Source organism: Salmo salar, chromosome ssa01 (assembly GCF_905237065.1).
Source record: "Salmo salar chromosome ssa01, Ssal_v3.1, whole genome shotgun sequence".
Lineage (NCBI taxonomy): Eukaryota > Metazoa > Chordata > Actinopteri > Salmoniformes > Salmonidae > Salmo > Salmo salar.
The window spans coordinates 17,160,284-17,186,666 of NC_059442.1; the positions used below are offsets into that span (position 1 = coordinate 17,160,284).

Here is a 26,383-nt window from a genome sequence, read left to right on the forward strand (position 1 = left end):
GAGCCCAGGCCAGTGGAGCCCAGGCCAGTGGAGCCCAGGCCAGTGGAGCCCAGGCCAGTGGAGCCCAGGCCAGTGGAGCCCAGGCCAGTGGGCGCATATGTAACGCAACATTTTCTGTGAGAAAAGCATCAGTAGAGTTGAAAATGCAATGGAAACCCATTTAACTTGTATTTTTTATTCACTACATGGGAATTTAACCGCACAAGGAATGTTTATGTTCACTACGTCATCATACACAGATTATCTGCAACAAGTCAATTTAATGGAAACACATCTCTGGTGGGAAAATGTGCATATTTTATTTCTGCAGATTTGAGAATATTGACATCTGTCGCCAATTGGATGGATACCTAGCTACAGAGAAGGACAGAAAGAAGACATAATGTACAAGAAAAGAGAGAATGAGGAGAGGAGGATATGGAGGATAGTTGAGATGAAAAGAGGGAGATATCTGAGAAAAAAGGATGGGATAGGTGTGTGTGTGTGTGTGTGTGTGTGTGTGTGTGTGTGTGTGTGTGTGTGTGTGTGTGTGTGTGTGTGTGTGTGTGTGTGTGTGTGTGTGTGTGTGTGTGGTGGGGATGGGAGCTGGCTGGGGGTGTGTTTTTATAAAAGGAGGACAGCAGCATGAGGTATTGAGCCACAGAGGAACCTGAGCTCCGTTCAGCCCTGAGGGTCCCAAACAGCGTACAGAAGTTAACACGTGTATACACATTACACACACACACACACAGACAATTAACCCTATAACAAACACAGGACAGGGAGAGCGTTACATAGACACAGTCCTACGTGCAGCTCCTGTCCCATCTGCTCCAGCCAGGGAGATTCACTGAAGCTAATGCTCAGATCTGGAGGTCATCTTAAGATAGCCTGGTGGGACATCCATATCACACTCATAGTAAGTACATTTATCCTCAAAAAAGTAGCTACAGTGCCTTCAGAAAGTGTTCATATCCCTTGACCTTTTCCACATTTTGTTGTTACAGCCTGAATTCAAAATTGATTAAATTTATAATTTTCCTCTCCACCATCTACACACAATACCCCATAATGAGAAAATGAAAACATTTTTTCAAATGTTTACAAATGTATTGAAAATGAAATGCAGAAATGTGAAATTTACATAAGTATTCACACCCCTGGGCCTCCCGAGTACTGCAGCGGTCTAAGACCCAGCATCGCAGTGCTTGAGGCGCCATTACAGATCCGGGTTCGATCCCGGGCTGTGTCTTAGCAGGCCGTGACCGGGAGACCCATGAGGCAGCGCACAATTGGCCCAGCGTTGTCCAGGTTATGGGAGGGTGTTGGCAGGCCGAGATTTCCTTGTCCCATCGCTCTCTAGAGACTCCTGTGGCGGGCCGGGCGCGTGCTCGCTGACACGGTTGCCAGGTGTACGGTGCTTCCTCCGACACATTGGTGCACCTGGCTTCCGGGTTAAGCGAGCATTGTGTCAAGAAGCAGTGCGGCTTATGGGTTGGGTTTCGGAGGCATGGCTCTCAACCTTCGCATCTCCGGAGTCCATACGGGAGTTGCAGCGATGGGACAAGACTGTAACTACCAATTTGATATCATGAAATTGGGGAAGTAAAAAAAGTAAAAGGTAAATAAGGATTCACACCCGTTAGTCAATGCTTTGTAGAAGCACCTTTGGCAGTGACTACAACTGTGAGTCTTTCTGGGTAAGTCTCTAAGAGATTTCCACACCTGGATTGTGCAACATTTGCCCATTATTCGTTCAAAATTCTTCAGGTTCTGTCAAATTGGTTGTTGATCATTGCTGGACAACCATTTCAGGTCTTGCCATAGATTTTCAAGCAGATTTAACTCAGCCACTCAAGAACATTCACTGTCTTCTTGGTAAGCAACTCCAGTGTAGATTTGGCCTTGTGTTTTAAGTTATTGCCCTGCAGAAGGGTGAATTTATCTCCCAGTGAACTAGGTTTTCCTCTAGGATTTTGCCTGTGCTTAGCTCCATTACGTTTATTTTTTATCCTGAAAAACTCCCCAGTCCTTAATGATTACAAGCATACCCTTAACATGATGCAGCCACCACTATGCTTGAAAATATGGAGAGTAGTACTCAGTAATGTGTTGTTTTGGATTTGCCCCAAACATAACACTTAAGTAAATTGCTTTGCCACATTTTTCACAATATTTCTTTAGTGCCTTGTTGCAAACAGGATGTATGTTTTGGAATATTTGTATTCTGTACAGGCTTGCTTCTTTTCACTCGTTCACTTAGATTAGTATTGTGGAGTAACTACAATGTTGTTGATCCATCCTCAGTTTTCTCCTATCACAGCCATTAAAGTCTGTAACTGTTTTAAAGTCACCGTTGGCCTCATGGTGAAATCTCTGAGCGGTTTCCTTCCTCTCCGGCAACTGAGTTAGGAAGGACACCTGTATCTTTGTAGTGACTGAGTGTATTGATACACCATCCGAAGTGGAACGTAATAACTTCTTCATGCTCAAAAGGATATTCAATGTCTGCTTTTTTAAATTTTTACCCATCTACCAATCAGTGCCCTTCTTAGTGAGGCATTGGGAAAGCTCCCGTGTGTGTGCCTTTACGTTCTGTACGTGTACTTATGCCTGTGTTTGTGTGTGTGCGTGATGTAACGTGTGTGTGTTCCAGGGACAGTAAGCTGTCCATGCTACTGAGAGAGTCGCTGGGCAACATGAACTGCCGGACTACCATGATCGCTCACATCTCCTCGTCGCCTAGCAACTTCTCTGACACGCTCTCCACGATCCAGATCGCCTCGCGCCTCCTCCGCATGAAGAAGAAGAAGACCAAAGTCAGCATGGTACATACATGATTAATTAATCAATCAGTCATTCAATCAGTCAATCAATCATACATTCAAACAACCAGTACATTACATTGCTAGTACATTTCAGTTCTTTTTCAGTTCTTTTTTCTATATGTCCATATTGATATTTCAGTAAAGAAGTTTACTTTCAGTATTAATGTAACTTGATGACAGTATTACAATGATAGATCAATTAAATGTAGATTCTAATTGGTTTATTTAAACAAATGTTTGTTTTTCTCATCCATTTTCACATCCCCCTCTCTCTTTCAGCAATACACATCCAGTTCGTCAGGGGGTGAGAGTTCGTGTGAGGAGGGGCGTATGCGTCGCCCCACTCACCTGAGACCGTTCCACTCCCGTAGCTCTGCAGACTCAGACCTGCCTCTGCTGCACCTCTCCAGCGACCCAGACAACTACTCCAGCAGCGAGCAGTCCTGTGACACTGTCATCTATGTGGGCCCCAATGGGGGTGCCATCTCGGACCGCGAGCTGACCGACAATGAGGGCCCGCCAGAGTTCGTCCCCATCATCCCTGTTTTACTGAAGAGCAAAGCCGAGTCTGGCGTCGTGCCGACTATGCCACCTCTGCAGCAGCAGCAGACAGTACTCCCCAAGCCCCAGGCTCAGCTTGTCCCTCCACAGACACACACCCAGCCCACTACCCTGCCGACCGAGCCCCTCAACGCCCTCAACCAGCCCCCGCTCCCCCTCCTCCAGCCCCCACTCCCTCTCCTCCAGCCCCTGGGTCATCCCCTGCCCCCCGTGCCAGAGGAAGGGGCGGAGTGCCTGAAGTGCAACACCTTCGCTGAGCTGCAGGAGCGTCTGGAGTGTATCGACGGGAGCGAGGAGGTGGCAAAGTTCCCCTTCGAGGAGGTGCCAGCTAACAGGGGGGCTAAGCCCGACACCCTGGTTCCCCCAGGGTCTGAGACGGGGCGTAAAGGAGGGGTGGTGGAGGAAGTAGAGCCCCTCAGGAGGATGTCCAACGACCAGCAGCTCCAGGAGATCAGGGAGGTGGTGGAGGAGGCAGAACTGGCCCAGACCATGATAGAGAGTCTGAGCCTGACCGGCAGCTGCAGTGTGACGGGTAGCAGTGGAGCAGGACATACCAACACCAACCCTCTACAGAGGGCCAAGAGTGCCAGCCTCCATGACAGGTAAGAACTATTTGTTTGTTTGTTTGGATCCCCATTAGCTGTTACACTGCAACAGCTACTCTCTGGGATCCACACGAAACACAACACAAAACCTACATTAGTTTGTATAGTTTTATCAACTGATTTATAATTTGTATGTATGTTTGTTCTTAATATCTACAATTTTTTTATATTTCTATTCCTTTTTATTGGATTGACAGTCGTGAGTCTCTGAGCGCGGGCAGTAGCAGTGATGGTAAGCCCCGCCCCCTGGGCTCTCCTCGGCTGGGCATCGCATCTCTTTCCAAGACCTCTGACTACAGACCTCCCTCCTCACCCTCACAGCGCTGCAAGGTACACTATCTGGCTTTGACACCTCTACTGTCTTTGGTTGTATTTATACAATTATTGTGTTGAGTTTTAACTCATAAACTGCAATTCCATGAAAATGTACTGCATCACTATAAAGCATCTTTGGGTCATTGAAAAGAGCTACATAATCCAATATATGATAATGATTATTATCCAGGTCTACACCCAGAAGGGTGTGATGCCGGGAACGCCCCCTTTGTCCTGCCAGAGTCTGTCTACTGCAGACAGCCTGGCTGCAGACAGTGGGAGGTCCTCTACAGAGTCCCAGCCGGTGTCCCTGTCCAGAACCTCCCCCGCGGGGATGAGTCCCTGGGTCCTCAAACGAACCAACTCCTCGTCTGCTAGCCTGGGGTCAGCTGAGACGCTGTGTGATGAGAATGTTCCTCAGATTCCTCTGGATGGACGCAGGGATAGTAAGTCCTACTCTTCATTCTGTTACTGTGACTGATACAATAGTTTTTTGAAGAAGGTTTTCACGTTGGATACTGGTTTCCTTACATTTTCTCTCTTTTTCCCTGCTCTCCTTTCCTTGTCTGTTCCCCTCTTGCTTCTTCCCATCTCTCGACTACCTCCCATAGCCCAAGCTCCAGCCCCCAACCACTCCTCCATCCCAGCCGACCCTAGCTCTCTGGGGGAAGACGAGCTGGTGTTCACCCTGGGGTGTAAGGAGGGGCTGGAGGTCCGGGGCCTGCTGGAGAGTGGCGGCCGTCCCAGCAGCATCATTAGCTTCAGCAGCGACTGTTCCGTCACTGCCATGGACTCGGGGTCCCGCCCTATCTCCATCAACAGCAGCATCAGCGAGGACCTGGAGCGCTATGGAAACAACACTACTGTCGTTGCTACGTCCACCGGGGTGATCCCCATGACAACCGCCTCCGTCGCCGGAGTGATCGCCATGGCGGAGGTCAGCATGGCAAAGCTTCATGTGGAAGGAGAGGCGATGGCGGCGGTGCCTAGCCGACGGTCATCCATCTCATCGTGGCTAAGTGACCTGAGTGTTGTTAGCGACGGAGATCAGTCTCTGCACAGCTTCAGCCAGTCCCATGGACACGGGGAGGCTCTGGCCGAACCAGACCCCACACAGGTCCCCCTCTGTGGGGCAAAGGAGCAGGACGAGGCATGCCTGGGTTATGGAGGAAGGACGACTCCTGAGAGTGAAGTAGCATTGTCTGGAGATGTAAAAGGGAGAGAGACTAAAGAGAGGCTGAAGAGACTGCCTCCCTCCCTGGGTAAGACCACCATCTCCCTCTCCGACATGCAGACCCTGGGGGCCTCCAGCAACTTCCTCCCCTTCAAGACCAACATTACAGTCCACCCCTGTGTGGCCGTCAAACCCATGGTCATACTCTCCTCCATTACCAAGACTCACCTGCTGCCCAAGGACCCAGCCAAGACTGCCCTGGTCCTGGCCTCCATGTCCAGCGAGCTCCGCTTCGATGACCCCTGGATGAAGAGAGACGGGGTGGACGTGAGGCCCAAGGAGCTGGTGTGTGAGGTGAAGCCAGAGAAGTGGGTGGTGGATCCACCAGTCAAGACAGACCCAGCTAAGAGCAGCCAGGCCTGGCCCCAGGGCGATAGGGCCAGCAGGGTGGACAGTGGCTATGGAGGGGACCGTCACAGCTCCAGCAGCGGGGAGGCCATCTCCTCTCCAGACTCCTGTAAGAGGGTAGTGGACGGCTCTGAGATGGTGCTGGTCAGTTCTGGGGAGTGTCTGGTGACTCCTGTCTACTCTGCCGACATCCTGCGCACTGCCAGTCTGCCCCGTGGCTGGCACCGGCTCAACCGCCACGACGGCCTGGATGAGGACCCAATCCGCTACGACGCTAACGGAGGAGGGGGGGAGTACCGAGGCCTGGGGGTCACCTCCTCCACCCCCTGTAGTCCCAGGGCGACCCTGGACCGAAGGGGGTATTCCGGGAAACATGGCCTATTTTCCCGCCAGAAAGGTATCCCACCGCTGCCACCAGTACGCAAGTCCAGTCTGGACCAGAAGAACAGGGCAGGAGGCCCCCTCAGCCCCATGCACGCAGCCAGCCATGGCCTCTCCTTCTTGAGGAGTACCCCGGAGGACCTGGGTGTGCTTGGAGGAGGTGGAGGGAAACAGAAGGGGTGCAATGTGGAGAGCAGCAGGTTATTCAGTGCTAAACTAGAGCAACTGGCTAACAGAACCAACTCTCTGGGTCGGTCCCATGGAGGTCACAGCTCTCATGGCCCCCACTACGACTGCCTCTCTTTGGAGAGGGGGGAGGCCTTCAGCTCCCTGGGCTGGAAGGTGGCAGCCGGAGGGGGGAGGGGGGACTGCACCATGCCCCGTACCGGACGCAGCCTCACCCGTGGCAGCTCATTGTCATCCTCCTCCCCTAAAGGAAACGGTTCCGGTAACAGCCCTGGCAGCGCTCCCCAGTCACCCAAGTCGAGCCAGTCCAAGATCTCAGCGGTCAGCAAGCTCCTGATGGCCAGCCCTAAGACCCGGAGCCTGTCGGCCTCCAGCACCAAGACACTCAGCTTCTCCACCAAGTCTCTGCCCCAGTCTGTCAACCGCAGCTCCAGTCTGCCTCCCAACGGCAAGCCCCAGGGTCAGACCTCCACCCAGTGTCAGGGACAGAACCAGGCACCCAGCTCTGGCTCCTGGTCCACCCAGTCTCTGAGTCGCAACCGAGGGGGAGGCCTGGCCGCGAAGCTGCCTCTGAGAGCTGTCAACGGACGCATCTCCGAGCTGCTCCAGGGCAGCGGAGGCTCTCGATCCGCTGGTCACAACCGAGGAGGAGGCTCCGAGGCTGGGGAGGAGAGGGGTGCTGGAGGGGGTGGAGGTGGTGTCGGGGCACAGGGAGAGGAGAGACCCTTGGTAGTCCACACCCTCCCGTCTCCCTACAGTAAGATCACAGCGCCCAGGCGGCCGCATCGCTGCAGCAGCGGTCATGCCAGTGACAACAGCAGTGTTCTGAGTGGGGAGCTGCCCCCGGCCATGGGGAAGACGGCTCTGTTCTACCACAGTGGGGGCAGCAGTGGCTACGAGAGCATGTTGAGGGACAGCGAGGCCACAGGAAGCACCTCCTCTGCCCAGGACTCTCTGAGCGAACACAGCTCAGCCACCAGCAGCAGCCGCCGCAGCCTCAAGAACAACAAGAAGAAGAACAGCAGCACAGGTCAGCTCCTTTAATACTGCTTCCCAGTTCTATCTTCTGCTCATAGGGCTTCCTTTCCTTTGGTTTTTCCTGTTCCATTTATATACACCACTGAAAATGTATTTTTTACTTCATTTAACGGTTAACACTTTATTTGGTCAGTCCCATTACAGATGGTTCATAGATGTTCAACAAATGGTTAAACTAACACTAACCCTAGTAACATAGCTAGCATTCACATACTCAACCTCCAGTGCATACTCTGTCTTGAATAGAAAAAAATAACAATATTCAGTTTCACCTCTCTTCATCACCTCATCCCTCCCTCTCTCCTGAGAGGTTGGTAGTGAGAGTGGTCTTTTTGGGCAGACAGACGGCAAGGTTCCATGGTGGGTGGACCCAGGAAACCAATGTACCCTCTTCCTTCCTCCCTCTCCTTTCTCCCCCTTCCTTCCTCCCTTTCTCTTCCTTCCTCCCTCTCCTTCTCTCTCTCTCCCTTCCTCTCTCTCCCTTCCTCCCTCTCCCTTCCTTCCTCCTTCCCCCCTCTCCCTTCCTTCCTCTCTCCCATCCTCTCTCTCCCGTCCTCTCTCTCCCTTCCTCTGCCTCTCCCTTCCTCTACTTCTCCCTTCCTCTGCCTCTTCCTTCCTCTACTTCTCCCTTCCTCTGCCTCTCCCTTCCTCTACTTCTCCCTTCCTCCCCTCCCTTACCCTCCTCCCCTTCTAGGGTAGGCCCCCTTGACATCCCCTACAATAATAAAAATTAACAGTAAACATCACAAAGTTCCAAAGGAATAAAGACATTTCAAACGCGGAACGAGGAAGGGCTCAGTTTGTTGTTTTGGAAAGTTTGTTCTTTTCAAAGTGTTTTGAAAAGTTTCTTAGTAGCTAACTTTTGAGTTTGGATCCCGCGACGCAGTTGCATCAGTTGCTGGGACTGCTACTCTCTGTCCAGTGATCCTGCTGACCAAAGCCGTGTCTGAGGAGCTATTTATCGTAGCATCTAGCCTAGCTGCTAGCGAGCTGCCTTTCAAGCTAGCAGGGTTTTCTTGAGGGCTTGAACGCAGCCTGCGACGTGGTTAGCCATTGTGGCTGGGACCGCGGATTGTCCTGGGTTTATGGTAGTCTAGATCCCTGCTGTTTGTTGTTGTTTTTAATCTTCCCTGCGACCTACCCTGTCTGGAGCTGCGAGGAGTAACAGCATAACCTATGTTGCTACCATGACAAAGACCAAAGCCGGTGGGAGTACCGTTGAGGACAGTGGTGTCTCTCTATCACAGGTGAAGAATCTTTTAAATGAACAAAAATGGTTATATAAGCAGTTGTTACAACAACAAGAAAATAGCTTCAAGTGTTTTGACCAAATACTGGTGGAGTCAACTAATAAAAGAATGGACAACCTGACCAGAGAGGTCCAGGACCTGAAGAACAGTTTTCAGTTCTCCCAGGGTCAGCTCGATGAGTTTAAATAGGAAAACAGCAAGATGACAGCAATCTGTAAGTTATTGAGAGAGAACATCAGTTCTGTATCTGAATCCATGATAACAATGACAGAGAAATCTAATTATCTCGAGGAACAAGCAAGGCGGAACAACATGGTTGTGGACGGAATTGCAGAATCTCCACATGAGACCTGGACTGAGTCTCAGGTGAGGGAAATGATCTCGGAGAAGTTGAAGATCGACCACAGGAAGATTGAGGTAGAGCGCGCCCACAGAACTGGAAGACCCACCACCGGCCCAGGTGACAGGCCCAGGCCCATAGTGGTCAAGTTCCTGAGGTTCAAGGACATGGTAGCTGTTCTGGAAAGAACCAAGAACTTGAGAGGAATGAATATCTTCTTCAACCAGGACTATCCTGAAGATGTGCACCAGAAGATGAAAGAACTGATCCCAGCCATGAAAGTTGCCAGAGAGCGTGGGGACATTGTTTACATCTGCTATGACAGGCTCATTGTCTACCCTCCCTCCCAGAAGCCTGGAAGGGATGAGAGAGCCAAGCCTATGGGTTTGTAGCTTCAACCCTGCAGTGCACCCACACACACATATACACAACAATTCATTAATGGACTGCTGAATGTGTTTTTTGTTTGTTTGCTCTTTTGCATATTATGTCTATCTCTGATAAGCTACCCAGGAAAGGGCTGAAAATGGCCCATATTAATATATGTAACCTTATAAATAAGGTTCATGAAATCAATAACTTGCTAACATCAGATAAAATGTATGTTAGCCAAATGAATACAGCAGTAGCAATACAAGGATATAACATCTATAGAAGAGACAGAAATGCTTATGGGGGAGGTGTTGCTGTATATATTCAGAGCCATATCCCTGTAATGCTTATAGAAGATGTTATGTCAAGTGTTATTGAAGTGTTGTGGTTGCAGGTTCACTTGGCTCATCTAAAGCCTTTTCTTTTGGGGTGTTGCTATAGGCCACCATGTGCTAACAGTCAGTATCTAAATAATATGTGTGAAATGCTTGATAGTGTATGTGATGTAAACAGAGAGGTCTACTTTCTTGGGGAACTGAATATTGACTGGTTTTCATCAATCTGTCTGCTCAAGAGGAAGCTTCTCACTGTAACCAGTGCCTGTAATCTGGTTCAGGTTTTTAAGCAACCTACCAGGGTGTTTACAAACACTACAGGAACAAGATCATCCACATGTATTGATCACATTTTTACTAACACTGTAGAACTTTGTTCTAAAGCTGTATCCGTACCCATTGGATGCAGTGATCACAATATAGTGGCTATATCCAGGAAAGCCAAAGTTCCAAAAGCTGGGCCTAAAATGTTATATAAGAGATCAAACAAAATATTTTTCTGTGACTCTTACGTGGATGATGTTACAAATATTTGTTGGTCTGATGTCATTAATAAGGATCATCCAGACGCTGCACTGAATTTAATAAATTGTTTCTTCCAATTATTGATGAACATTTTCAATTTCTTAACACCTGTTAAGAAACTGACTGTTAGAACTGTTAAGGCTCCATGGATTGATGAGGAATTGAACAACTGCATGGTTGAAAGAGATGGGACTAAAGGTTGTGGCTAATAAGTCTGGCTGCACATCTGACTGGTTGACTTACTGCAAATTGAGAGATTATGTGACTAAACTCAACAAAAAGAAGAAGAAACTGTATTATGAAGCCAAGATCAATGATATAAAGAATGATGGAAAAAACGTTGTAGTAAATAAAATTAGTGGGGAAAGACATTCAACTCCATCTTTCATCGAATCAGATGAAAAACACACGCCTCACAACTTCTCAACTGGCTGCTTCATTAGTAGTACCCGCAAAACACCAGTCTCAACGTCAACAGTGAAGAGGCGACTCCAGGATGCTGGCCTTCTAGGCAGAGTTCCTCTATCCAGTGTCTGTCTTCTTTTGCCCATCTTAATCTTTTATTTTTATTGGCCAGTCTGAGATATGGCTTTTTCTTTGCAACTCTGCCTAGAAGGCCAGCATCCCGGAGTCGCCTCTTCACTGTTGATGTTGAGACTGGTGTTTTGTGGGTACTATTTAATGAAGCTGCCAGTTGAGGACTTGTGAGGTGTCTGTTTCTCAAACTAGACACTCTAATGTACTTGTCCTCTTGCTCAGTTGTGCACCGGGCCTCCCATTCCTCTTTCTATTCTGGTTAGAGCCAGTTTGCGCTGTTCTGTGAAGGGAGTAGTACACAGCGTTGTACGAGATCTTCAGTTTCTTGGCAATTTCTCGCATGGAATAGCCTTCATTTCTCAGAACAAGAATAGACTGATGAGTTTCAGAAGAAAGGTCTTTGTTTCTGGCCATTTTGAGCCTGTAATCAAACCCACAAATGTTGATGTTCCAGATACTCAACTAGTCTAAAGAAGGCCAGTTTTATTGATTCTTTAATTAGCATAGCAGTTTTCAGCTGCGCTAAAATAATTGCAAAAGGGTTTTCTAGTGATCAATTAGCCTTTTAAAATGATAAACTTGGATTAGCTAACACATCGTGCCATTGGAACACAGGAGTGATGGTTGCTGATAATGCGCCTCTGTACGCCTATGTAGATATTCCATTCAAAATCAGCCATTTCCAGCTACAATAGTCATTTACAACATTAACAATGTCTACACTGTGTTTCCGATCAATTTGATGTTATTTTAATGGACAAAAAATGTGCTTTTATTTAAAAAACAAGGACATTTCTAAGCGACCCCAAACTTTTTGAACGGTAGTGTATGTGTTATTGCTTTTCAGCCATATAATTGACGCCACACTCCAAAAAAGCAAGTCCTGCAGGCTCTAATTTAGTCTTATCTTGATTATTGTCCATTCGTGTGGTCGAATGCTGCGAAGAAAGACCTAGTTAAGCTGCAGCTGGCCCAGAACAGAGTGGCACGTCTTGCTCTTCATTGTAATCAGAGGGCTGATATAAGTACTGTGCATGCCAGTCTCTCTTGGCTAAGCGTTGAGGAGAAACAGTATTATATAGAGCCATTATTGCATGGAACTCGGTTCTCATATTGGTTTTAAAAAACAGATAAAGCAACACCTCACGACACAACACCTCTCCCCTATTTGACCTAGATAGTTTGTGTGTATGTATTGATATGTAGGCTACATGTGCCTTTTTAAAAATGTATGTAGTTCTGTCCTTGAGCTGTTCTATTAATTTCTGTATTATGTCATGTTTCATGTTCATTGTGGACCCCAGGAAGAGTAGCTGCTGCTATCGCAACACCTAATATAAAATACCAACAAATCATATTATCATATTATGGCTACATACAGTATTGTAACAATGTGCAAATAGTTAAAGTACAAAAGGAGAAAATAAAAAACATACACTGCAAAGTATTCAGACCCCTTGACTTTTTCCACATTTTGTTATGTTAGTTTTTTTCTAAATTTGATTAAATCGTTTTTTTCTTCATCAATCTACACACAAAACCCCATAATGACAACGCAAAAACAGTTTTTTTTTTTTTACATTTTTGCAAACTGATAAAAAAAAAGAAATCACATTTACATAAGTATTCAGACCCTTTACTCAGTACTTTGTTGAAGCACCTTTGGCAGCGATTACAGCCTCGAGTCTTCTTGGGTATGACGCTACAAGCTTGGCACACCTGTATTTGGGGAGTTTCTTCCATTCTTCTCTGCAGATCCTCTCAAGCTCTGTCAGGTTGGATGGGGAGTGTCGCTGCACAGCTATTTTCAGGTCTCTCCAGAGATGTTCAATCAGGTTCAAGTCTGGGCTCTGACTGGGCCACTCAAGGACATTCAGAGACTTGTCCCGAAGCCACTCGTGCGTTGGCTTGGCTTTGTGCTTAGGGTTGTTGTCCTGTTGGAAGGTGAACATTCGCCCCAGTCTGAGATCCTGAGTGCTCTGTAGCAGGTTTTCATCAAGGATCTTTCTATACTTTGCTCTGTTCATCTTTCTCTCAATCCTGACTAGTCTCCCGCTGAAAGCATCTCCACAGCATGATACTGCCACCACCATGCTTCACCGTAGGTGCCAGGTTTCCTCCAGACGTGACGCTTGGCATTCAGGCCAAAGAGTTCAATCTTGGTTTCATCAGACTAGAGAATTTTGTTTCTCATGGTCTGAGAGTCCATTAGGTGGCTTTTGACAAACTCCAAGTGGACTGTCGTGCATTTTACTGAGGAGTGGCTTCCGTCTGGCCACTCTACCATAAAGGCCTGATTGGTGGAGTGCTGAAGATATGGTTGTCCTTCTGGAAGGTTCTCCCATCTCCACAGAGGAACTCTGGACCTCTGTCAGAGTGACCATCGGGTTCTTGGTCACCTCCCTGACTGGGCGGCCAGCTCTAGGAAGAGTCTTGGGGACATTCAATGGTGTGTGCCTTTCCAAATCATGTCCAATCAATTGAATTTACCACAGGTGGACTCCAGTCAAGTTTTAGAAACATCTCATGGAATATTAATGGAAACAGGATGCACCTGAGCTCAGTTTCAAGTCTCATAGCAAAGGGTCTGAATACTTATGTACCAAAATTGTAAAAACCTGTTTTGGCTTTGTCATTATGGGGTGTTGTGTGTAAATAAATGTAATCCATTTTAGAATAAGGCTGTAACGTAACAACATGTGGAAAAGGGGGCTGAATACTTTCTGAATGCACTGTAAATATGGGTTGTATTTATTATGGTGTTTGTTCTTCACTGGTTGACCTTTTCTTGTGGCAACAGGTCACACATCTTGCTGCTGTGAATGCACACTGTGGTATTTCACCTAATATATATGGGAGTTTATCAATATGAGATTTATTTTGGAATTCGTTGTAGGTCTGTGTAATCTGAGGGAAATATGTGTCTCAAATATGGTCATACATTTGGCAGGAGGTTAGGAAGTGTAGCTCAGTTTCCACCTCATTTTGTGGGCAGTGTGCACATAGCCTGTCTTCTCTTGAGAGCCAGGTCTACATGTGGCAGCGTTTCTCAATAGCAAAGCTATGCTCACTGAGTCTGTACATAGTCAAAGATTTCCTTAATTTTGGTTCAGTCATAGTAGTCAGGTATTCTGCCACTGTGTACTCTCTGTTTAGGGCCAAATAGCATTCTAGTTTGCTCAGTTTACTTTTTTTTTCTCCAATGTGTCAAGTAATTATCTTTATGTTTTCTCATGATTTGGTTGGGTCTAATTGTGTTGCTGTCCCGGGGTTCTGTGGGTCTGTTTGTGTACAAAGCCCCAGGACCAGCTTGAAGAGGACCGGCTCTTCTCCAGGTTAATTTCTCTGTAGGTGATGTCTTTGTTATGGAAGGTTTGGGAATCACTTCCTTTTAGGTGGTTCTGCTTTGCATGTATTATTTGGTGTTTCTCTTTCTCTCTCTCCATTGTGCCCTGCTGCAGTAGACAGTAATAAGGTACAAATGGGTGACTCGTGGTGAGTCAGGGCAGATCTGTCTGACCTTTCTATAACCTGTGAGACATGTACATTCCAGCACAGTGGTCGGATAAGAGGGACTGACAAAATGCACTCCTCTCTCTCCCCTCTTTCTCTGTTCTCCTCTTGTCTACTCCTCTCTCTCCCCCTCTCTTTCTCTGTTCTCCTCTTGTCTACTCCTCTCTCTCCCCCTCTTTCTCTGTTCTCCTCTTGTCTACTCTCTCTCCCCCTCTTTCTCTTTTCTCCTCTTGTCTACTCCTCTCTCTCCCCCTCTCTTTCTCTTTTCTCCTCTTGTCTACTCTCTCTCCCCCTCTTTCTCTTTTCTCCTCTTGTCTACTCCTCTCTCTCCCCCTCTCTTTCTCTTTTCTCCTCTTGTCTACTCCTCTCCCCACTCTTTCTCTGTTTCTCTCTCCCCCTCTTTCTCTTTTCTCCTCTTGTCTACTCCTCTCTCTCCCCCTCTCTTTCTCTTTTCTCCTCTTGTCTACTCCTCTCCCCACTCTTTCTCTGTTTCTCTCTCCCCCTCTTTCTCTTTTCTCCTCTTGTCTACTCCTCTCTCTCCCCCTCTCTTTCTCTTTTCTCCTCTTGTCTACTCTCTCTCTCCCCCTCTCTTTCTCTCTTCTTCTCTTGTCTACTCCTCTCTCTCCCCCTCTTTCTCTTTTCTCCTCTTGTCTACTCCTCTCTCCCCCTCTCTTTCTCCTTTCTCCTCTTGTCCACTACTCTCTCTCTCTCTCTCTCTCTCTCTCTCTCTCTCTCTCTCTCTCCTCTCTTTCTCTTTCCTCCTCTTGTCTACTCCTCTCTCCCCCTCTTTCTCTTTTCTCCTCTTGTCTACTCCTCTCTCTTTTCTTCTCTACTGTTCTCTCTCCTCTCTTCTGCTCTCCCCATCTTCGCTCAGAACCATTCATTTTGTTCTCTCCTCTCCTCTGCTCTCAACTCCCCTCTCCTCCCGGCTCTCCCTCTGGAACTCATGATGAGTACTGGATTAGTGTAGTTGCCAGTATGCTGTCAGTATGCTGGTGTTCTGACCCAGTCACAATGTAGAGATGTGTCCTGTTGGTGATAAGAGACGAAATCTACTCAAATCTACAAGTTCTGATGAATGCTTCTTGTGTGTGTGTGTGTCCAGGTACCCAGCGTCGTCGTCTGATTCCCAGCCTGACCCCGGACTCGTCCTCTCCGGTCAGGAAGCCTGCCATCAGCCCAGGTGTACGCTGGGTAGACGGGCCGCTACGCCCCGCCCCCAGGGGAACCTCAGAACCTTTCGAAATAAAGGTCTACGAGATAGACGACGTGGAGCGCATGCAGAGGAGAGAGAAAGGCAACAAGGTGAGAGATGGAGAGAGAGATGGAGGGAGAGGGAGATGGTGGGAGAGATGGAGGGAGGGAGAGATGGAGGGAGATGGAGAGAGAGAGATGGTGGGAGAGATGGAGGGAGATGGTGGGAGAGATGGAGGGAGATGGTGGGAGATGGAGGGAGATGGAGAGAGAGAGATGGAGATGGAGGGAGATGGAGAGAGATGAGGGAGAGGGAGGGAGATGGAGTGAGATGGAGATGGAAGAGGTGGAGGGAGAGAGATGGAGATGGAGAGAGAGATGGAGGGAGAGGTGGAGAAGAGGGAGAGAGGTGGAGAGAGAGGTGGAGGAGAGGGGGAGAGAGGTGGAGGAGGGGGAGAGAGGTGGAGGGGGAGAGAGGTGGAGGAGAGGGAGAGAGAGGTGGAGGAGAGGGAGAGAGAGAGAGGTGGAGGAGAGGGAGAGAGAGCGAGGTGGAGGAGAGGGAGAGAGAGCGAGGTGGAGGAGAGGGAGAGAGAGAGAGGTGGAGGAGAGGGAGAGAGAGAGGTGGAGGAGAGGGAGAGAGAGAGGTGGAGGAGAGGGAGAGAGAGGTGGAGGAGATGGAGAGAGGGAGAGGGGGAGAGAGGGAGAGAGGTGGGGGAGAGAGGGAGGGAGAGGTGGAGGAGAGGGAGAGAGAGGTGGAGGAGAGGGAGGTGGAGGAGAGGGAGGTGGAGGAGAGGGAGAGAGGGAGGAGAGGGAGAGAGGGAGGTGGAGGAGAGAGGGAGGTGGAGGAGAGGGGGGAGAGGGAGGTGGAGGAGAGGGAGGGAGAGAGAGGTGGAGGAGAGGGAGCGAGAGAGAGGTGGAGGAGAGGGAGAGAGGGAGGTGGAGGAGAGGGAGGGAGGGAGAGAGAGGTGGAGGAGAGGGAGGGAGGGAGGAGGGAGAGAGAGGTGGAGGAGAGGGAGAGAGAGGTGGAGGAGAGGGAGAGGGAGGTGGAGGAGAGGGAGAGGGAGGTGGAGGAGAGGGAGGGAGAGAGAGGTGGAGGAGAGGGAGAGAGAGGTGGAGGAGAGGGAGAGAGAGGTGGAGGAGAGGGAGGGAGAGGTGGAGGAGAGGGAGGGAGAGGTGGAGGAGAGGGAGGGAGAGGTGGAGGAGAGGGTGAGAGGGAGAGGAGAGGGAGAGAGAGAGAGGTGGAGGAGAGGGAGGGAGAGAGAGGTGGAGGAGAGGTCGGGAGAGAGAGGTGGAGGAGTGAGAGAGGACACAAGGTGATAGAGAGGAAAGGACGGAGGGGTAACCTCGTCCCCAGGCTATAGAGCATATAAAGCCTGGGATATCAACCACTGAATTGGTCGTAGTGGGAGTGACCATAGAATTATATGGGAGTGACCTACTGAGTAAATTATTTGTCATTTCATTTTAGCGAATCACACGAGTGCGAGGCATGGCTCTGTGCTTGTGGTGTGCTAGCGTACAGGGGAGGGTTAGGGAGGAAGGTGGGACATGATTGGTTGGTAGATTCAACCGATTAAGCCAATTCTATTGGTTTTCGGGAAATTCCCTCTCTGTATTCAATGGCTAATGAAGGCCAAGTTTAACGGGTTGGTCCACCAGACTCTTTGCGCATTTGTGCAGAAGCATCTGGGAATGAGATTAGGTGGAGGGAGATGAAGGATGGTGAGAGAGTGGTGGAGGAGAGGGAGAGAGAAAGGGATTAGGGTGAAAGATAGAGAGGTGGAGGGCAGGGAGGGAGGGAGGGAGGGAGGGAGAGAGGGATGGTGAGAGATGGTAGTGGAGGGAACGAAAATCTGCTAAATATTGGAAGAGAAAATGTAACCAGGACATTTAGTTCCAAACACATGAAGTTGAACAACATAACCCTCTTAATGCTGTTAGTTTCCTAGTAGTATATTTAAGAGTTATTGTTTTAAGGAGTGACTTATGTACTTGGCATTTCCAGTACTATACCTGGCCAACATGGTACTCCTCACCTCATAACTCTCTCTGTTCTCTGTCTAATGAGTAGCTTCCCAGACCTACAGTCTGGCTGAAGTCCTGATCCACCAACTCCCTCTCTCTCTCTCTCTCTCCCTACCTCTCTCTCTCTCCCTCTCTCTCTCTCTCTCTCTCTCTCTCTCTCTCTCTCTCTCTCTCTCTCTCTCTCTCTCTCCCCACCTCTCTCTCTCTCTCTCTCTCTCTCTCTCTCTCTCTCCCACCTCTCTCTCTCTCTCTCTCTCTCTCTCCCCCCACTCTCTCTCTCTCTCTCTCTCTCTCTCTCTCTCTCTCCCCACCTCTTTCTCTCTCTCTCCCCACATCTTTCTCTCTCTCTCTCCCAACCTCTCTCTCGCTCTCTCTCTCCCCACCTCTCTCTCTCCCCACCTCTCTCTCTCCCCACCTCTCTCTCTCTCCATCTCTCTCTCCCCACCTCTCTCTCTCTCGCTCTCTCTCCCCACCTCTCTCTCTATTTATCTCTCTCTCTCTCCCCCACCTCTTTCTCTCTCTCTCCCCTCTCCCTCCCCTAATTTATTTGTATCCCTCTCTCTCTCCCCCCACCTTTCCCTCCCCTCATTTCTTTGTATCCTCCTCTCTCTCCCCACCTCTCTCTCTCTTTCTCTCTCTTCCCACCTCTCCCTCCCCTCATTTCTTTGTATCCCCCTCTCTCTCTCCCCCCACCTCTCTCTTCCCACCTCTCCTTCCCCTCATTTCTTTGTATCCCCCTCTCTCTCCCCCACCTCTCTCTTCCCACCTCTCCCTCCCGTCATTTCTTTGTATCCCCCTCTCTCTCTTCCCACCTCTCCCTCCCTCCACCCCCTCTCTCTCTCCCCCCACCGCTCTCTTCCCACCTCTCCCTCCCTCCATCCCCCTCTCTCTCTCCCCCCACCTCTCTCTTCCCACCTCTCCCTCCCTCCATCCCCTCTCTCTCTCCCCCCCCACCTCTCTCTTCCCACCTCTCCCTCCCTCCATCCCCCTCTCTTCCCTGCCTCTCCATCAGGAGGTGGTTTATTTCAGTGCTAAGCTGAAGATCTTGGAAAACAGGCAGCAGCGGATCTCCGAGGTCCGGGCCAAGTACGACTGGCTGAAGAAAGAGCTGGAGCAGACCAAGCAGCACCTGATGCTGGAGCCAGAGAAATGGACCACTGAATGTAAGTGTGTCATAGCCTTGACACCTACAGTAATCCTTCTGATAAATGTTAGAGAGCTCAGTGTTTCTCTACCTGCTACACCTATCATTAACACCTGTGTGTCCCCCTGTCCCCCCACTGTAGAACATCTCTTCTAGAAATGTGTATTCTACCTATTGTAATGATATGGCCTGTCTCTGTCCCTGGTTGTAACATATTTCAGTCTCTCTGTCTCTGTCCCTGGTTGTAACATATTTCAGTCTCCCTGTCTCTGTCCCTGGTTGTAACATATTTCAGTCTCTCTGTCCCTGTCTCTGTCCCTGGTTGTAACATATTTCAGTCTCTCTGTCTCTGTCCCTGGTTGTAACATATTTCAGTCTCTCTGTCACTGTCCCTGTCCCTGGTTGTAACATATTTCAGTCTCTCTGTCCCTGGTTGTAACATATTTCAGTCTCTCTGTCCCTGTCTCTGCCCCTGGTTGTAACATATTTCAGTCTCTCTGTCCCTGTCTCTGTCCCTGGTTGTAACATATTTCAGTCTCTCTGTCCCTGTCTCTGTCCCTGGTTGTAACATATTTCAGTCTCTCTGTCTCTGTCCCTGGTTGTAACGTATTTCAGTCTCTCTGTCCCTGTCTCTGTCCCTGGTTGTAACATATTTCAGTCTCTCTGTCCCTGTCTCTGTCCCTGGTTATAACATATTTCAGTCTCTCTGTCCCTGGTTGTAACATATTTCAGTCTCTCTGTCCCTGGTTGTAACATATTTCAGTCTCTCTGTCCCTGGTTGTAACATATTTCAGTCTCTCTGTCCCTGTCTCTGTCCCTGGTTGTAACATATTTCAGTCTCTCTGTCCCTGGTTGTAACATATTTCAGTCTTTCTGTCCCTGGTTGTAACATATTTCAGTCTGTCTGTCCCTGTCTCTGTCCCTGGTTGTAACATATTTCAGTGCCTCTGTCCCTGTCTCTGTCCCTGGTTGTAACATATTTCAGTCTGTCTGTCCCTGTCTCTGTCCCTGGTTGTAACATATTTCAGTGTCTCTGTCCCTGTCTCTGCCCCTGGTTGTAACATATTTCAGTCTCTCTGTCACTGTCCCTGTCCCTGGTTGTAACATATTTCAGTCTCTCTGTCTCTGTCCCTGGTTGTAACATATTTCAGTCTCTCTGTCCCTGTCTCTGCCCCTGGTTGTAACATATTTCAGTCTCTCTGTCCCTGTCTCTGTCCCTGGTTGTAACATATTTCAGTCTCTCTGTCCCTGTCTCTGTCCCTGGTTGTAACATATTTCAGTCTCTCTGTCTCTGTCCCTGGTTGTAACATATTTCAGTCTCTCTGTCCCTGTCTCTGTCCCTGGTTATAACATATTTCAGTCTCTCTGTCCCTGGTTGTAACATATTTCAGTCTCTCTGTCCCTGGTTGTAACATATTTCAGTCTCTCTGTCCCTGGTTGTAACATATTTCAGTCTCTCTGTCCCTGTCTCTGTCCCTGGTTGTAACATATTTCAGTCTCTCTGTCCCTGGTTGTAACATATTTCAGTCTCTCTGTCCCTGGTTGTAACATATTTCAGTGTCTCTGTCCCTGTCTCTGCCCCTGGTTGTAACATATTTCAGTCTCTCTGTCCCTGTAGCATGGCTGTAACATAATGTCTGTCTCTCTGTCCCATCTCCATAGTTGACCTGCAGCAGACGTTTGAGGTGGACTCTCTGGAGTACCTGGAGGCTCTAGAGGTGATGACAGACAGACTGGAGACCAGGGTCAACTTCTGCAAGGCTCACCTCATGATGGTCACCTGCTTCGACGTCACCTGCCGACGCAGGTAGAACAAAGACCGGACAGGCGGACCACACCTCCTCTAGGACTCTTAGGACTCATGGGAAGTGGAGACAACACAGCAGGAAGAGAGAGGGATGGAGCAGAGGGAGGGATTTCCCTGAGGAGGTGCAGAGGCAGACGGAGTCTAAAGAGGAATATTTTTTTAAGCAGCGGGCAAGGGAGCGAGAGAGGGAGAAGAGGAGGAGGAAGAAAAGGAGGAGGAGGAGGAGAGTGTTTTAAAGAAGGAGTATATCTCCCACCGGACAGGAACATCACTTTTACAGAGGAGTTGTTGGAGTTTGTAAATAAAGTTTTGCTTGCTTTGAATAAGGCCTGGCTGACGGACGGCTATTAGTCACGTAGGGAAACAAAGAGAAAAGAATGACAGAAAGGAAAGAAAACCAACCATGTGTGAGAGAGACAAGTGCCTTGCGAACACTTCGAAATCTGAAACATTTCTCCTGTATTTGTGTACAAACGGTGCTAGCTGAAAATAATGATAGATCTGAAAAGTGTAAATAATCTGAAAAAAGTTTGACTCTGTTTCCTCTCCCTACCTAGCTGTTCTCAGTGGTTTGTACTTATATAGTTCTACACTAGTTATGATGCAACATATCAACTGTTACGTGTTCCTTTTTTATACGTCTTTTTATTCTCTGAAGAAAGTGGGACCACACAAAGTGCTTTAGGGGATGCTATATACAGGTGTAGGATCTTCATTTGAGACAGTTTTCTACAGCAGGAAAATAATCCTGCAGCCACAGGAAATGTGAATTATTATGTGGATTAAAATTAACATACATTTTTGTAGGGGTTGATTACATTTTTCGTAAGGGAAAAACAAGTCTGACATTTCTAAGTATAAATTACAAACTTCAGAAGCCTTTTTAAACCACAAATACACTACAAGTTTAAAATGTCCTGCATTGCAGGAAAGTTCTCTTGCAACAGGGTGATCAAATTAAGATCCTACATCTGTAAGGACAGACAATGTGAATAGTGGTGGTGAAATGCTAAGCCAAAACATGGTTTCTCTTATGGACCATTGATTTCCTTGTCACCACTCGGGCTATGGTTTTGGCACCCGAAGTATTCAGTTGTGGGTTCAGGCCTACCATACACCAATCCCCCCTCCCACTAACACCCTGACTAGATCGTCCACACTGCGTTCGTGAGTGTTGCAAAATAAATGGTCACACTTTAATTGGATAGTTTGGATAGCATCTGTAGATGCTCTACTATCATGTCATACTATCAACAAACTAGCTGTTGATAAGCAACTGCTTGCTAAGGTTACGGTTACACATATGTTATTCTTATAATTTCATCCAAACTGCACGTGAACGAGCGTCTGCTTATCCAGCTGCTAAAATAGAACTTGGCTCAATTTGAGAAGCTGGAAACGATTCAGGTTCCGCCTCTCTCTTCTACTCATTGGTTTTCACAAGCATACTAACCCATGTGGGTGATTGAAAGATGAGAGGAGAGATTCATCAAAGATAACTAACTAAAAACTAACAAGGTTTCCCCTTTTATCTGGGAATTAATCGTCAGAGTAGAGAAACACACAATTCGACAAAGATCCAGGGAAAAAAATGGACCATATGCAATTCAGTTAAAATAACAACCCGATGTTTATCTCCCAGGACAAATTAGCTAGCAACAGCAGTGTTTCCATTAATATAGTTGGTTCACAGTTGATTTTGGTATTTTAATTAACCTGCGTGTCCTGATCTCGTCTGGTGGGGACAGACAAAATCAACCTGCACACGTTGGCACGCGCAGAGCTGGTTTGGTCAAGGTGTAAAGATGATCAAGAGGTACAGAGAGACATCAGCTAGAAGGGAGGAGAGATGGATGGAGGAGAAAATGCTAGAAGAAAATAGTACCAATAGGGAAACATAATAACTACCACTGAGGGAATGGGTGTAACAATGTGATTAATGGGTTAAAGTGAAGCTGTCCTACAGTATTCTATAGGTCTAAGGCAGCATTTACACAAGCAGCCTGATTCTGATCTGTTTTACACTAATTGGTCATTTGACCAATCACATCAGATCTTTTTCAGAGCTGAAACCGATAGGTCAAAAGACCAATTAGGTAAAAAAATAATAATAATAATAATTGGACTGCCTGTGTAAACACAAATGGAAATCTGAGCGTAGAGGAAAACCTCCCATTCACTCTGCTTGGTGCCACTGTCATGGTGCATTCACTCTGCTTGGTGCCACTGTCATGGTGCATTCACTCTGCTTGGTGCCACTGTCATGGTGCATTCACTCTGCTTGGTGCCACTGTCATGGTGCATTCACTCTGCTTGGTGCCACTGTCATGGTGCATTCACTTTGGTAGTATTTTGTAAATATATATATATATATATATATATATATATATATATATATATATATATATATATATATATATATATATATATATATATGGTGCTTGAGACCATTTCAGATCTAAATGTTTGTATAACTATATGCATACAGCCTGTTTCCTAAAATAACTTTAAGACACAAATGCTTCTTCTTCATCATCTTATCATCATCCTATTGTATTATGTACAGTGTCCTTGGGGGTTTTGAAAGGCGTTTATTTAAGTGATAATGCCATAGAAGCCGGTGTCTGGAAGATATATTGGCACGGGTGTTAGGCCCGAGACGAAGTCAGATGGAACAGAGTAAAAAAGGCCTTTAAACGTTATAGATTTAGCCGGTGGTAACTTGTTGAATAGACAGTGGCTGGAATGAAGTTTTAACCAATCAGCATTCAGGATTAGACCCACCCGATGTATTAACATGAAATGTATCATTTGTATTATTCTTATTATCATCATCATGCCCCTTGCCCTTTGACCTCTCCCCTCTGTCATGGTCATGAATGAAGGATCTTATTAATTTAACTCAAGACGTGGTGGAACAGAAAGTTGATTATATTGTATAATTTATTATCCACACACCTTCTGGTCTGCAAAGTTACTATACATTTAAAAAATAGACAGAAAATAATTGTACATAGGCTGAGCCCATTTCATATATAGGTATATTCCAACATATAGACACGTCTCATTTTTATTTTAGATATTTCATTTTTCCTGCGCTGTTTTTGTTTGCACCTGTTACATCCTCCTTTGAGAAGGGAAGCATCTGTTTGATTGATGGGAGTAGGAAGAAGTTGTCCCTGGAGGCTGATCTAAGGTCAGTTTTGTGCTCTACCCTCTAATGGTTAATGATTAGTACTCAGGGTGGGTAATCTGGTCCTAGATCTGTTCCTAACTTCAACCTGGAGCCTGTTGATGATGGTACTTTCCAGGGTCACGTTCAGGATGGTGCAACGTTTCAAAACCTGCACATACAAATGTATCATGTTTAACAGATATATGATTGTCTGTTTTGTATGACAGGGAATTGAGTCCACTCTCTTCGTTGCTTTTCTAACAATCGAACGTCTCACCTTCCTGAATACACCCTGGGCAGCCCATGGGAACGTCTCACCTTCCTGAATACACCCTGGGCAGCCCATGGGAACGTCTCACCTTCCTGAATACACCCTGGGCAGCCCATGGGAACGTCTCACCTTCCTGAATACACCCTGGGCAGCCCATGGGAACGTCTCACCTTCCTGAATACACCCTGGGCAGCCCATGCGAACATCTCACTCCGGTGTCTTGGTTGTCAGGGGGTCTGATATGTTGTAGAGAGATCTATTTCTCTGGCTGTACTATCTGTGCGGGGAGTGGGAGAGGTACTGTAGCTAGCAGGGTTGGCCTCATTTACATTCAGTCAATTTTAGGAAGGGAAATGATATTCAGCCAAAACATCTCCTGAAAAGACGGAATAGAAATGGAATTGACCTGTAGTCCCATCCCATGCTAGCTAGGCCTTACTGTGCGGGGGCTGGGCAGGGTGTGTGTGTGCGTGCTTTCAGGAGGCACAAACAGGGGGAAATAAACCCTTTTGAAATGGGAAACTAACATAGTTGGACCAAAAACATTTCCTCCTAATTATGCCTGCTCAACCTGACCCATGTCTGTGTGTAACTCCGTCATCAGAAGCACTTCTGACAGACAAACGGACTGAGAATCTGATGGTGACGCAAGGATTGCTGTAAATAAAGGATTGTATTCAAGTAAATGTGTGTAATTTTATTCTCTTAATGTTACCGTGCTCAACAATCCTGATTTAATTTAAGTGTAAGTAAACCAACCATCGTCCCACAAAGCAAGAAAAAATATTCAAATTGAACAACTGTATTGCAGTTAATCAGAGTTTGCCCTTATCCAACGTGCAGTTATCATGGACTGTACATGAACCAATAAGAGCGCTGTTTTTCATGTGCTTGTTATGAACAGAACATTTCCACCAATGTTTACCATAGATGGAACCCACATAGAGCCTGGGTGGAACCCACATAGAGCCTGGATGGAACCCACATAGAGCCTGGATGGAACCTGGTTTACTATCTACCCAGGTTTAGCTGCAATGTGTCATGTAACAGTGTCATTACGCTGTGACACATCATTCCTACTCAGATCCCCAGTGGTGTTATTAGCATACATGGCCTGCCCGGTCTGCATACAACAGCAGAGAACCATCCTTAACTGGGTGTCACTGCTAATGTGTGTGTGTGTACTCAATTATTACAGTAATTCATCTTCCCCAATGGAGACGTATCAATGCCTCTGGCAGAGACTGAGTAAACCTTCAGTTTTTTTTAAGAATGTGTTTGAAATATTAATGTAGACTGAACAAAAAATTATATATATATATATATAAAAATATACAAAAATATATATATATATACATATAAACTCAGCAAAAAAAGAAACATCCCTTTTTCAGGACCCTGTCTTTCAAAGATAATTCGTAAAATTCCAAATAACTTCACAGATCTTCATTGTAAAGGGTTTAAACACTATTTCCCATGCTTGCTCAATGACCCATAAACAATTAATGAACATGCACCAGTGGAACGGTCGTTAAGACACTAACCGCTGAGCGTTACACCGAGGCCTGTACTCTGGAGCGGGATCGATTTAGAGGTGGAGGGTCCATCATGGTCTGAGGCGGTGTGTCACAGCATCATTGGACTGAGCTTGTTGTCATTGCAGGCAATCTCAACGCTGTGTGTTACAGGGAAGACATCCTCCTCCCTCATGTGGTACCCTTCCTGCAGGCTCATCCTGACATGACCCTTCAGCATGACAATGCCACCAGCCATACTGCTTGTTCTGTGTGTGATTTCCTGCAAGACAGGAATGTCAGTGTTCTGCCATGGCCACTGAAGAGCCCGGATCTCAATCCCATTGAGCACGTCTGGGACCTGTTGGATCGGAGGGTGAGGGCTAGGGCCATTCCCCCCAGAAATGTCCGGGAACTTCCAGGTGCCTTGGTGGAAGAGTGGGGTAACATCTCACAGCAAGAACTGGCAAATCTGGTGCAGTCCACAAGGAGGAGATGCACTGCAGTACTTAATGCAGCTGGTGGCCACACCAGATACTGACTGTTACTTTTGATTTTGACCCCCCCTTTGTTCAGGGACACATTATTCAATTTCTGATAGTCACATGTCTGTGGAACTTGTTCAGTTTATGTCTCAGTTGTTGAGTCTTGTTATGTTCATACAAATATTTACACATGTTAAGTTTGCTGAAAATAAACACAGTTCACATTTCTTTTTTTTGCTGAGTATATATATATTTTTTTATTTAACTAGGCAAGTCAGCAAGTCACAAATTCTTATTTACAACGACGGCCTAGGATTAACTGCCTTGTTCATTGGCAGAATGACAGATTTTTACCTTGTCAGTTTGGGGATTCGGTCTAGCAACCTTTCGGTTACTGGCCCAACACTCTAACCACTAGGCT

At 47.2% G+C, this 26,383-nt stretch overlaps 1 protein-coding gene across 3 annotated transcripts in view; it reads left to right on the forward strand.

Moving 5' to 3' along the window:
- Positions 1–22,882, forward strand: part of LOC106569018 (kinesin-like protein KIF26B) — a 204,937-nt gene extending 182,055 nt beyond the window's left edge. For all 3 annotated transcript variants that reach the window (XM_045714734.1, XM_045714735.1, XM_045714742.1), the window contains 8 exons: positions 2,636–2,807; positions 3,087–3,970; positions 4,171–4,303; positions 4,479–4,734; positions 4,900–7,467; positions 15,453–15,652; positions 18,579–18,729; positions 20,373–22,882. In XM_045714734.1, the coding sequence (XP_045570690.1) occupies positions 2,636–2,807; positions 3,087–3,970; positions 4,171–4,303; positions 4,479–4,734; positions 4,900–7,467; positions 15,453–15,652; positions 18,579–18,729; positions 20,373–20,521 (4,513 nt within the window). In that variant the 3' untranslated portion in view covers positions 20,522–22,882. The remainder of the gene's footprint in view (positions 1–2,635; positions 2,808–3,086; positions 3,971–4,170; positions 4,304–4,478; positions 4,735–4,899; positions 7,468–15,452; positions 15,653–18,578; positions 18,730–20,372) is intronic.
- Positions 22,883–26,383: the final 3,501 nt, after the last annotated feature.